The sequence below is a fragment of the Manis javanica genome, chromosome 14 (genome assembly GCF_040802235.1).
Source record: "Manis javanica isolate MJ-LG chromosome 14, MJ_LKY, whole genome shotgun sequence".
In the NCBI taxonomy this organism is placed as follows: Eukaryota; Metazoa; Chordata; class Mammalia; order Pholidota; family Manidae; genus Manis; species Manis javanica.
The window spans coordinates 58,567,024-58,579,724 of NC_133169.1; the positions used below are offsets into that span (position 1 = coordinate 58,567,024).

Here is a 12,701-nt window from a genome sequence, read left to right on the forward strand (position 1 = left end):
GATGGAAGACATCATTTGAAAGCTCTAGAAGATAACAAATCTAGATGGTGATCATAAACCTAGTATGTATAGATGAAGAAAACACCAACACTTATACACAGATCAGTACTTGCATTTGGGAAGAGGCATGTTAGCCGCCTATCTGAGTGCCTGAGGCTTCACAGTGCCTGTTACAGGATGCAGAACAGCAAAGGGGGCAAGGGGAGGTACACCTGCCAGGATACAAGAGGTACAGCATGCGGAGTGATGGTGAATTAATACCTTTTTTCTCTCTCTCTCTTTCCTATGACTAATATTCCCCTTCTCTTTTCCCAACTCTCTTCTATTCTCTCATCTCCTTACATTGTCTCCAACTTCATATTGCCATCTCCCCTCTTAGGGTCCCTTCTCTTTTAGAACAGGTCTCATTCCTATTGTGACACAGGGTGGCCCCGATAGTGCTACCTCATCTGTGCCAGGGGCCTGTCTCGAATCCTCCAGTAAGATGAGGGGAACAGAAGAGGTAAGAAGATGAATCAGACATTTGAGGATGGCTCAGTCAGAAATTGATCTCTCCATTTAACACTATGAGTCCACTTTGCTAAGGTCACTTAAGAAGGTTGTATTCTGATGGATTTCTTTATCTACCAACATTAAAACCATGTCAGTCACTTTATTGGTGGATGACTATTCTTCAAAGAAGTCTGGGAAAAAACTGGCTTCTGCAAATATGTCCATCAGTCATTGAGCTCTCCTATATACAGTCCAGCTATTATGTGATCACACTTAATCCTCATGACAACTGCATGAAAGACTTCATTTCGCCACGTCCAACACACATGCATTCCGGAAGGTGGACATTCTATGATAAGAGAAAACAAATCAACAAACTAGATTCTGACGTTAAATGACAGTAGCCTCAGAGCAAAAAAACCAAAACCAAAACTTTGGCAAGTGATTACCTTTGAGACAAGGAACACAAAGGTGGGAGGCAGGAAGACGGTCCTCACTTTTCATTTTGTATACTTCTATACTGTTTTCATTTTCTAGCTGTATACATTTATGGCTTTAAAGATATATCAACACAGGGGAGCTTATGGCCCAATTAAAAAAAATTTTTTTATTAAGGTATTATTGATATACACTCTTATGAAGGTTTCACATGAAAAAACAATGTGGTTACTACATTTACCCATATTATCAAGTCCCCACCCATGCCCCAATGCAGTCACTGTCCATCAGTGTAGTAAGATGCCACAGATTCACTATTTATTTGGCCCAATTTTTAAACTTATTTGTATTATTCTGTCATTTAAAGAAAGAACAGTAATAAATGTTAGATGCAAAATATTTAGATGCTCTTAAAAAAAAACTCCAAGCATGACAACTTGAGTTATTTTTGACATGGTAGTCTGGGGGAGTTTTCAGAATCTTAAGTATGAATGTCACTTAGTTAATAATCAACAGATATTTTTTATGTTATAAAGTGTTAAGGCCCTGACTACCTTTCAGGTGCTTACAGTCTTGCTTCCCTGCTGTGTGAAAACACTTTCTCTTAAATTGACAGCAGTGGCTCTCATACATTGCTGGTGGCAATGTAGAATGGTGTAGCTCCTTTGGAAAACAGTTTGCCAGTTCCTCAAAAAGTTAAACATAGAATTATGTAAGAACCAGAAATCCCATGTCTATGTATATACTCAAGACAAATGAAAGCAAATGCCCATACAAAGACTTGCACACAGACTTTCAGAGCAGCATTATTCATAATCAACAAGTGGAGGTAACCTAAATCTTCATGAATGCTGAACAGACAAAAGGTGGTATATCCTTATAAAGGAATACTATGCAGCGATAAAAGAAATGAGCTGCTGACAGATGCTACTTCTGGATGCACCTCAAAAATATGATGTGAAGTAAAAGAAGTCAGATACAAGAGACCACATATTAGATGATTCCATTGACATGAAATGGCCAGAAAAGGCAAATTTATAGAGATAGAAAGTAGATTAGTGACTACCTGGGCTTAGGGGTAAGAATGGGCATTACGTATAAATGGGCCCAAAGGATCTTACTTGGGGTGAAAATGTTCTAAAACTGGGTATGGTGATCATGGTCCACTTGGAAAGTTACCAAAGATCACTGACTTGTACACTTGAAATTTTATGATATGTAAAATACATTTCCGTAAATCTGTTACTAATAATCTGCCTCTTGGGACATGTCCCATTATGAATGTGGGAAACTCTGGCACACAGGGAGTAACTAACAAGAGCATATAATTTAGTTTACCTTAGGGAATATAGTGTAAGTTGGTTCTGCTTCTCTTCTAGGGAAAATACTATCAAATTTAGGTTTAGATTAAAACAAACAAACAAACAAACAAAAAACTCTCTTTTCTTAAAGGAGAAAAAATAGCCAATGTGGAAGAGTATCTCTCCAGGACCTTTACTTTATGCCTCTTAAAAATGTGTGAAATGCCTAAAGTTGAGCAACTGAAGGTCAGAAGATGTTGAAGGAGAGTTCTGCTGAAGCTTAGCAAATGGAGAAAACTCAGCAGTTTAAGGAGAAGAAAAGCTCTGTGCCAGGAAGTAGGATGCAGAAGCCCATGCATCATAAATGAGTAGTGGGCAACAGATGCAATAATGCCAAATCAGTAAGTAATAGGTAAATAAGCTGGCAGGTCACTAAACAGTTAGGGTATAAGGTCCTTTCAGCATACACTAAAAACCAAGATGCCAAGTTGGATTCATGGAAATACTCAGGTGCTGACACAGATGTCTGCAGGGTCCAGATGATGGAACAGAGGCTCACTTAACAGACACTAGGTACATGCCACCAGAAGTGGCCTTTTGATTTTTGATGATTTAGTTTAGTTACATGTTACGTCGTTGTCCCACCCCTCCCCTTTAGCATGTCCCAGACCTTCAACGGTGAGGACTAATATAGCCATGGCTTATGAAGAGGCGAGAATATCAAGCAGGGGAAGGTGAATTTCTTACATTTCTCATTTAAAATTTAAAGCAAGCTTATATGAAACAGTTGACTTAAGTATTCTGCTTTATAGATGAGAAAAATGATGAAGTGCTAAGTAACTCTTGCCAGGGTCACACTTCTGGGGGAAAGTCAGATTTCAAATCCTTGTTTTCTAGAACCACTGTTCTAACCTCTTTATGCATTGTCTTGATAAATCAGCAGTTTCCTATGATGTTAACCTCAAGCCATTGAGCTGATTTGGCTTATTCAATTTCTTTTTAAAACATTTAAAATCAGAACACTATTTTTCTCCATCTCCAACTCCTCAATTTAGTTGTTTAACAGAATTTCAATATTTTCTAAGATGTTATAATATTTTCTCCTTATCCCAAAGTTTATATTAAAAAGTGCACCAGGTAATCTTGTCTTGTCAGATTTGGTGACCTGGAAATTAGAATAAAATGGGGAAAAATAACATGGACATACATGTATGGAAAGACAGATAATACAGATATAAAGAGATTCTTTTGCCAAATGGGCATTTTCAAAGTTTGGAGTTTAGCACAAGAGATGAGGCTATACTCAGAAACTGTCTCAGCTTCTCTTTCTTCCAACACAAGATATTCCCAACTTCAGTCCTTATTCTGTTTTGTCAAGTACCCCCAGCAAGTCACACACAAAGATAGTATAGTTAGATGACAAATGCTTTCACTGCAGATAATTTATTTTTACTTGAATTCACTATGTAAAGTCAAAATATGTCCCTAAAATCATTATTGATTGATAACACCAGAGTTTCCTTTTAAGGCAAATGTTTATGCTGCCTACATCCACCTTCTCTTTCTCTGTCTATATGGAGTTGAACACATTTCATAGAACATACAATTCTTATGGCTCAAGTTATCGAAGTTTAAAATTCAAATTGCATTACAAATATGTTACAAGTGATACAATTCATTACTTGAAATGCAAATCAAGATAATTTTTGCCCAGAAATACATCAGCTTTAGCTTTAGATACTTCTTGACATCCATTAAAAGTAATGTGGCCATTACTAAATCAGATCCACAAGAGACTTTAAGCAGTAATTGTGTAGCTCATAAAATGTGTCAAAAAACTTAGACTATGTTAGAAATAGCTATGTACGGGAACATAAAATTCAGAATGAGAAAGGTAATGTACATGGGGACAAACTAGGATCTCAAAAGGAAATATGCAGCTAAATGACCAATTCTTAGTAAGAAAAGGGGGATTTTAAAATCAAGTATGCACTTTGGTGAGGAGTCAATCTGCAGCCTCACTTCTAGCACAAAAATGAATAATAAATGTGCCACAGCTTTTGGGCAAGTAAGGTATCTAAAAATTCTAAATGCTGCTTATAGAAAATTTTATTATGCATTTTTAAAAGGGTAGAATTTCCCCTAAGACAGTCAAGCTGAATGTTCCATAAGCATATTATATGCCTTAATTGGGATGACTGGGATCTGAGCCTCCCCTGTTCACCAACAGATAGATGGTTATTGAAAGTGATTATGTGCTGGGTCTTCTGAAAAATTCCGTAAAGACAAATGTGATCCCACTTTGCAATCTATTTATGGGAAGTTGATATACACTGGACTAGAGCGTGAGTCAATACACATGAACTTAAAACAGTATTTTGTACATACTACATGTTCAGTAAACGTAACCTGTTACAATGCAGCAGCAGCTAGATTCTCTGGGGCTGATCCCGTACACACAAGGTGAGTACTGATAAGGAAGAGATGCTATGGCCAGTGATAAGGGAAGGCTTTAAAGGAAGGACAACTTGAGTTGACTAAGTGGGTATATTAAGAAAAAAAAGAGAAGGGCCTGCTTGAGCAGAGCAATAGAGGTGAGAAGGGAAAAATGAAGGGAGCTTTAATCAGTACTACGTTTGGCACGACGTGTTCTTCTGCATTACCGCTTCTGAAGTAGAGGGCGGCCAGCATGACTGTCTGGCTATAAAAGATGTGCATGCTAGCTAGTATTAGGAAATGAGGTTGAAGTGGTCTGTGTGTGTCCAGAGCATTAAGGGTCTCAAAGTCTTGGCAGAGGAGCTTGTATGCTGGAATAGGTCACGTAAGGCTGCCATAAATTCTGGAGTATGGGAGGACAGATCAAGTATTGAAGTGCAGGCTCTAGAGTTTGGAGTGCTGGACCTGCCTGTGAGCTGCTCTCTTATTCACTGTGTCTCTGCCTAGCTGATGACGGCTCCAATCTTCAAGGTTCTCATTTGTCAAATGGGGATGATAATCTGAATGAAAATGAATGTGAAGTGTTGAGCACACTGCCTGTCACATAGCAAACATTCTCAATAAATGCCAGCTATTATGAATTAGGAGGTGTAGTGATCGTTAATCTGAGTTACAAAGTTCAAAACAGAGAAGTCAAGAGTGGGTTGCTACTCAAAATGATTTCAAATAAGGATAATGCATCTATACTTACTGTGATAATGTATCTACTTCTATCTTAAAATTATTCGTATTCTGTTACTAAAGCAAGAGTTTAGGAGCTCAGAAGAAGAGAGTGTCCAAAATCTTAGAATGAGTCAGAAGTGACCTCAGTAGGCCTGGAAATTACCACTTTGTAGGGAAAAACAAACAAAAAAGCCAATAAACCAAGAGAAATTGACCAAAGACCGCCCAATGTATAAACATACAAACTGTGGAGAAGTTTGAGTTATAGGCCAAACTTTTTATTGTACCTGGTTTGTGTGTTCAGTGTGGCAAAGGCCACCAAGGTCCCACCTGCAGTGAAGTCCCTCAACACTGTTCTGGGAGTTCCAGAAGGGCAGATTCAGAATCACATACATTCTTGTATTCCTTGCCATTACTGAACAAACAGTAGGTACTCCAATACTTGCTGAACTGAAATGAATTTCTGAAGTGGCCATTTCAAATGAAGAGCTGGCTTTTTGGGGCCTTGAGCTTCAGAGAGGTTATCATGTGCTACAAAATTATTTTCCCAACATCTAAGGAGTTTCCAAGTTAATAGAATTAGTCTAAATGCTGTAACAGACATTTTCAATCAATCAAAACATTTCTTTAAGTGTCTAGACTACTGGGAATATGAAAATTTAAAACATAGTTGCTATTCGGTGGACCTGAGTCATGCTTCTTTGGGTAACTGGAACTAAATAATGCCTTTGTACAGTTCTGGACTAAAAATGTAAAGTACTGGGTTCCAGTCTTGCTAGTGCCTCTTACCACTCCTGTTATCTCAGACATCTGAGATGGGGATAGAACTATCCACAATACCTCTTCTTCAGAGAAGTGTATAAAAGAATTGAGTAAGTGCAAAGGAAATAGCTTATCTTTTTCTTGGGTTTGACTGATTAGCAGAGTGTTAGAATTTTATGTTTGGATGAGAAAACAAGCACATTTTGTGAGGGTTAGACCTATAGCGATCTTTTTCTTAATTGTCTTCATCATTAAAGAGGGAAGAACATGAGCTGAAGCTGACAATGCTGAGGTGCAATGGAAAGAGCAGCCAAGGAAACCAGGCTCTGGAAGAGAATATGACCAAGGCCTTTGAAACAACAAATCAAAGCAGCTAATAAAAGCTAGTGTTCTTCCAAAACTTCAGCCGAAACTTTGATACACAGATGGAATATGCTTTTATAAACAGAAGTCTTCATGTGGAACCAGGCTGTGTTTTAAAAAATGAGTATGCTGAAATAATGAATGATGGAGACTGAATCTTCGCAGTTAAAAATGTTATCATCTTTTCACACTAGGGTCAATAAAGTACCCCCAAATAGCTGGGTACCAAAATAAAATCTGGCTTATTTCAATATTTACCTTAATATCACTTAGTGTTACAGTGATACAGAAATAACCAAGCACCAAAAGATTCTTTTCCTTTTTCAAAGAATGTTTGGGAATAACAATCATGTGAATGGTCATCCTTCTGTATTCAAGGGAAAAAAAAAAGGAAAGATAAATGTTTCATTACAGGAAGCTAATTCTTGTGATAAAAATATTTTGAGTTTAAGTTTCTTAAACCAGAAGAGTTTATAGGTCAAACAATGTGCAAATCCTATTGCACACATGAATCTTTTAAGATAGTCACAACTCACTACTTAAGTGTTTTAATGTATTACATATTTATTGGCTTACCACCGCACTCCTAAAACCCTCTCTCAGAAAATACAGTGTCTAACAAGTTGTGTTAAGAATCTCAGCAAAGGTAGGCCTTCTTCCAGAGGGAGGAGAAAGCACACTTCATGTTTTCCACTGCCCTGCCCCTCTCCTGCGGGCCAGCAGCGAAGGGGATGAGGGAAAAGCACCCTCAAGTTTTGAACCGAAGGACAAGATACACACATCACGGTGAAGCTAACGACCGGTTGGGCCTCCGCGGGACAACTGCATCTTCACACTCACGGCGTTAAGAGGTAGGAAAACTGCAATACGTGGTAGCGCTGTTTCTGGACACGGCTCAGAGATCTGAACGGTTCCCCCGGGCCCCCCTGGGAATCAGAAAACAGCAGGCGCGCTTTCGGTTCCCTCGGTTCACATCCCCACCGGGCTGCCAGCCAAAGTGCTTTCCTGAAACGCGCCGCTGCCCTTTCTCGACTAAAGAACCGGAGACCAAAAAAAAAAAAAAAAAAAAATTAAACGCCATAGAAGGAGTTCAAGCCACAGGGTTGTCCAAGTTCAATGTCCAGAAAACCGTTTGCACTCGGAACTCGTCCCGGCACCGAAGCTGCGGCAGCGCGCTTCCCGCCGCCCGGCTGCGTCCCGGCGGAGGTACTTACGGGGCTGAGCCAACTTTGCTGTCTCTCTTGGCGAGCACCTTGGCGGGCTTGGCGTCGTCCACATCCGGCGGCAGCTCGGTCATCGGGGCGGCGAGCGGAGGGAACCGTCAGCTCTCGGCGCCGAGCACCGTCCGGGGCGCAGGCCCTGCGAGCCGCGCTGCGCGCATCCGGGCCGGCCGAGCGCCCGGGCCGCCAACCTGGACACGTTCGCGCGGCCGCGATTGGTCCCCGGGAGCGCGAGGGCCGCGAGGGAGGGAAGGGGCGGGTCGAGGCGAAGTGACAGCCTTGTTGCCCAACCCGGGAGGCCGGAGCTGAGAAAAAGGAAACCTGTTGAACCAGTCTTCTCGGGAGAGGAAGCCCATTGGCCAAGCAGGTGACGCCTTTGCCTAACAAGGCACACTGGAGTTAGCCTCCCGGTACCTTGGGCCTTTCTTCCTCCCGGTACAGCAAACTATGGGGGATTAAAAAGGGGCAGCAGGATGCACAGACGGGAAATGGATACGGCGGAGCGAGGCGCTCTCTCAAGATGCGCTGTGCGTGCTGGCCCTGCCCGGCCTAAATTATTCAAACAGGATATTGCCTCACTGAGGACTGCTTCGGGGCTTAGGGAATAGGTCAGTGCAATAACAAAGGTAATGAGATGAGGTGGTTAGCCCTTCCTAGTTCGGGGGTGGGGGTGGTTTGCCGCGGTGAGGGGTGTGTGAAGCATCTGTCAGCCGCTCCTTAGCAACCTGTGTACTCTGCCCCCAGCCAATTAAATGCAGGCCTCTTCCTCTCGCCTTTGGTGAGGTTTTTCACTGGTTGGTCCTGTTTCAAGTTTTACATTTAAAGCATCCACCGACTCATTTAGCAGATTTTTGAGTATGGGTTAGTGGTTTCTGAATTTGCTACAGAGTAATTGAGCATAAGAGTAACTAATATTAAACCTACTGTTTGAAGTCTAACTTTAAAAAGATTTACGAGTGACAATAGTGGAGCGTGACATGGTCGAGGAAAAATTACTAATTCTATTCTCTGGGGCTTCCAGTTCTTCATTTAAAATTAATTTTAGATTTAGGAATAATTACAAAGACTGTGCAACCATAGTAGTTACGCATATGTAAAAGAAAACACCTGCGCCTCTAAAGAACCTCCAATATTTTGGGAGATGCAAGTTCTTTCTAAAGTTTTCTTACTCCCTCTCCATTTGCTAGCTTACATCATTAGGCTGAGAGAACAAAAGCATCTTTTTGTAGCCTACTTGCTGCAAAATTGATTTTCATAACACTTGAAAAAAAAGTCAAAGAAAAATATTTACGAAAATTCCCTGAGAGTTGGCCCGGTCTGCTGGTGGGGACAATTCTGGGTGACCTGGACGCTTGGAAGCTGTGTCTTGGATGTCCATAACTGGCTCTATCTGGGGACATTACTCCTTCAGCCTCTGGGTCTCTTCCCTAGCACCCACCACCCCTCAGGGATGGGGTGGGCTTGGAAACCCCCAAACCCTGGGGAGGGGCTCTCCATAAATCTCAGGTGCCCTCCAAGCTGCCCACTGCAGAGCTCCCACCAGAACTAACTTTTTTGCCTACAAGTAATTTTTTTTATTGCAGTAAAGTGCACATAATATTTATCATTTTAACCCTTGGTAAGTGACATTAAATGCATTCACCACGTGTGTACCCTCACCCAAGTTTTTTGATCATCCCCAACATAAACTCAGTAACCATTACACAATAACTCCTTCTTCCTGCCTCCTCCCATTCTATTTTCTCTCTCTATGAATCATCTTGATTCTGCTCACTGTCTCTACGAATTTGTCTATTCTGGGTACCTCATATAAGTGGAATCATTCATTATTGTTCCTTCTGTGTCTGGATTGCTTCACTAAGCACAGTGTGTTCAAGGCCTATCCAAGTTTGTAGCATTTGTAGCGTGTAGCAGTGCTTCATTCTTTTTTAGGGCTGGATAATAACGCATTGTATATGTAGTCCACAATTGTTTATTCATCATCTGTTGATGGATACTGGCAATGCTTCTACCTTTGGCTGTTGTGAATATGCTGCTGTGAGCGCTGAGGTACACATATCTGATGAGTCCTGCTTTCAGTTCTTTTTGTGTAAATGCCTAGAAGTGGAATGGCTGGGTCACATGGTAGTTTGGTGCTTAATGTTTTGAAAACCGTGGTCAGGCCTTGTTCCATGCATTAGTAAGGGTGAGTGTTTAGAGCCTCCCCAGCATGGGCTTCCAGCTCAGTTAACAAGCACTTAGTTTTCCTGAAACTGGTTCTTCGGTGTATGAGGTGAGGCCATCCACAGTATGGTCTTACAAGAGAAAGGATCGGAGTAGGGGCAGCTGGGAAAACAGATAGTCCTTTCCTAGAGTGGGAAGTAATTAGAAAGGAACAACTAAACTGCATAATATTACAAGTTGCCTAAATGCAATTTGCCCAAGTTTAAAAAACATTGTCAAACAGCTTCCTGTTTGTTTATTCTTGGGCTACTGTACAATAAAATGGGATGTAGTGTTTAAAGGCAGCAGCCAAGTGATGGGAAATTTCATTGTAGTGTGACAAAATGGAGACATCAGATTATAACTAAAATATATTTTAGTGTGCTCTTTGATTTTGCTCCAATAAAAGATCCTTTACTTTTCTTCCTCCAAGCCTCTGAGAACATAACTTCTTGTGTCTAATACCAAAGAAGAATTCTGGCTGGCACTTTTTCCAGTTATTAAAGCAGGTCTAGTAGAAAATGTCTAACCCATCACCCTTCAGGAGGCAGGAGCTTCTTGTACAGCAGCTTAGCCTATGGATCTAATGTTGGTCTCTTTTTAACATTGATCAGATACGTTGTACATTTGTCCATAGTCTCAGGAGCAGAGTTCAAATCCAAGTAAAGTTGCAATGTATGGTGAAGTAGTTATATAATTTATAACACATTGCTAGGCATGTATTTATTAGCTGATCTAAGTGTGGTCACATGCCTGTAGAGTTTTATCATATCATCTGATGATTTTTTTTTTGAAAGGGCATCTCTCATATTTATTGATCATATGGTTGTTAACAACAATAAAATTCTGTATAGGGGACTCAATGCACAATCATTAATCGACCCCAAGCCTGATTCTCAACAGTCTCCAATCTTCTGAAGCATAACGAACAAGTTTTTACATGGTGAACAAGTTCTTACATAGTGAATAAGTTCTTGCATGGTGAACAGTGCAAGGGCAGTCATCACAGAAACTTTCAGTTTTGATCACACATCATGAACTATAAACAATCAGGTCAATTATGATTATTTGTTTGATTTTTATACTTGATTTATATGTGAATCCCACATTTCTCCCTTATTATTATTATTTTTAATAAAATGCTGAAGTGGTAGGTAGATGCAAGATAAAGGTAGAAAACATAGTTTAGTGCTGTAAGAGGGCAAATGTAGATGATCAGGTGTGTGCCTATAGATTAAGTATTAATCCAAGCTACACAAGGGCAACAAAACATCCACGGATGCAAAAGGTTTCTCTCAAAACAGGGGGGGTGAGGTTCTAAGCCTCACCTCTGTTGATCCCCAATTTCTCACCTGATGGCCCCCTGGGACTGTGCCTGTCTTAGGTTGTACCTCCCTTGAGGAATCTTACCCATCTCTGGCTAACCAGTCATCTTCCGGGGCCATACAGGGAAATGTAAAGTTGGCAAGTGAGAGAGAAGCAATATTGTTTGAACATCTGATGATGTTTTAAAAGACACTAATACTCTTAGCAAGATATAAAGTAGAAGCTCTGTACTAATTTAACCATGTATAATATTTAATATATCAATGTCATAAGTCAAAGAATTCCAGAAACAGTCACAGACCATTCCTGTTTCCAATTTAAGGTCAATATCCAAAGGACAAAATGGGAAAAAGACAGAGTTCAGAAGGAAGCCATACGGTGACACTGAAGAACTTAATTGTAAGACATTTTTTAAAAAGTAAGAATTAAAATTGAGAAGCATTGTGCAAAGGGGACCTTTATTGAGTGATTTCTGTCAAATATGAAGGGAAGTTGCCTGATGAATACAGCCATTAAACATTGGAATGGGAGCTGATAATAGGAATTCTCATACTATACAGGCCTTTGAAAATAATATTAAAAAAATCAAACAGAATGGTTCTAAACCAATATTTTCCCCAAGCCAAGTTAGGCTGCAGATGGGGAAATTTGAAATACTCTATTATTCTCTCTGGGGACGAGGCTAGAATTAAGCTTAGCAGCTGTGTTAATAGACATAGGCAAGAGATAAGGGCTTACTGGTTGAGAGGCAGAGAGGAATTGGGAAACACTAGCATAAATATGGTTTTGTGAGAAAGCAGAAGCAATAAAAAACCCTTCCAGTTTAGTACTCTTCTTAAAAATTAAAATAAATGATGATATGCAATAAATTAAAATCAACCTGGAGTTTAAAAATAGATGTCTGTATTTTCTGTATGGTAAATGGTTATAGATGAGAGCGTGTGAAGTTAGTGGGTTTCATGCCAGGATCTGAGGGAGTCCTGGGCTCTTTGAACTAGTGATGGGAGCATCTGGGGCTTGAACTCAGGCCCTCTGACCCCCGTGCCTCCCCCTTACCACTAGCCCAATGTACAGCCTCTGCTGCTTCACTTGGGATTCTCCCACTTGGGTCTCTTTCATCTATTTATGTTTATATTAGATTTTATTTGAAGGAAGGGGAAAGGCTTGCCTGCTACACACTAAACAACATTTAAAAATCCCTGCCATCATTTTTCAGAGGGAACCCTGAGCTCCAGAGGGTTTAGTGAGTTGGCCAAAATGATCCCATGAGGAAGAAGACCCAGCTTTCCTGACTTCCAGCGAGGTGGTTGTAGGGGTGTAGGAGAGTGAAGGGTACAAAACAAAGTTTGTTAATGGCAGAGATACATGCCTTATAGGAAAAAGAGAGAGAGAGAGAGAGACAGAGAGTGTGTGTGTTTGGTAGGGGGGAGCCCCAGGA

The 12,701-nt window shown here is 40.6% G+C and overlaps 1 protein-coding gene and 1 long non-coding RNA gene across 7 annotated transcripts in view; one reads left to right on the forward strand and one right to left on the reverse strand.

The window, feature by feature from the left end:
- GRAMD2B (GRAM domain containing 2B) overlaps positions 1 to 12,701 on the reverse strand; it is a 90,926-nt gene that overhangs the window by 47,075 nt on the left and 31,150 nt on the right. For 2 of the 6 annotated variants that reach the window (XM_017673997.3, XM_017673996.3), the window contains exon 1: positions 7,730 to 7,958. The exons of 2 other annotated variants lie outside the window; for them this stretch is intronic. In XM_017673997.3, the coding sequence (XP_017529486.1) occupies positions 7,730 to 7,812 (83 nt within the window). In that variant the 5' untranslated portion in view covers positions 7,813 to 7,958. Of the gene's footprint in view, positions 1 to 7,729; positions 7,959 to 12,701 lie in introns of those variants that run through there. 2 more of the 6 variants (XM_017673998.3, XM_037005222.2) reach the window with 2 other exon arrangements.
- LOC140846261 (uncharacterized) overlaps positions 8,135 to 12,701 on the forward strand; it is a 229,035-nt gene continuing 224,468 nt past the window's right edge. Inside the window, exon 1 of the long non-coding RNA XR_012125282.1 lies at positions 8,135 to 8,361. This is a non-coding gene — a long non-coding RNA (uncharacterized lncRNA). The remainder of the gene's footprint in view (positions 8,362 to 12,701) is intronic.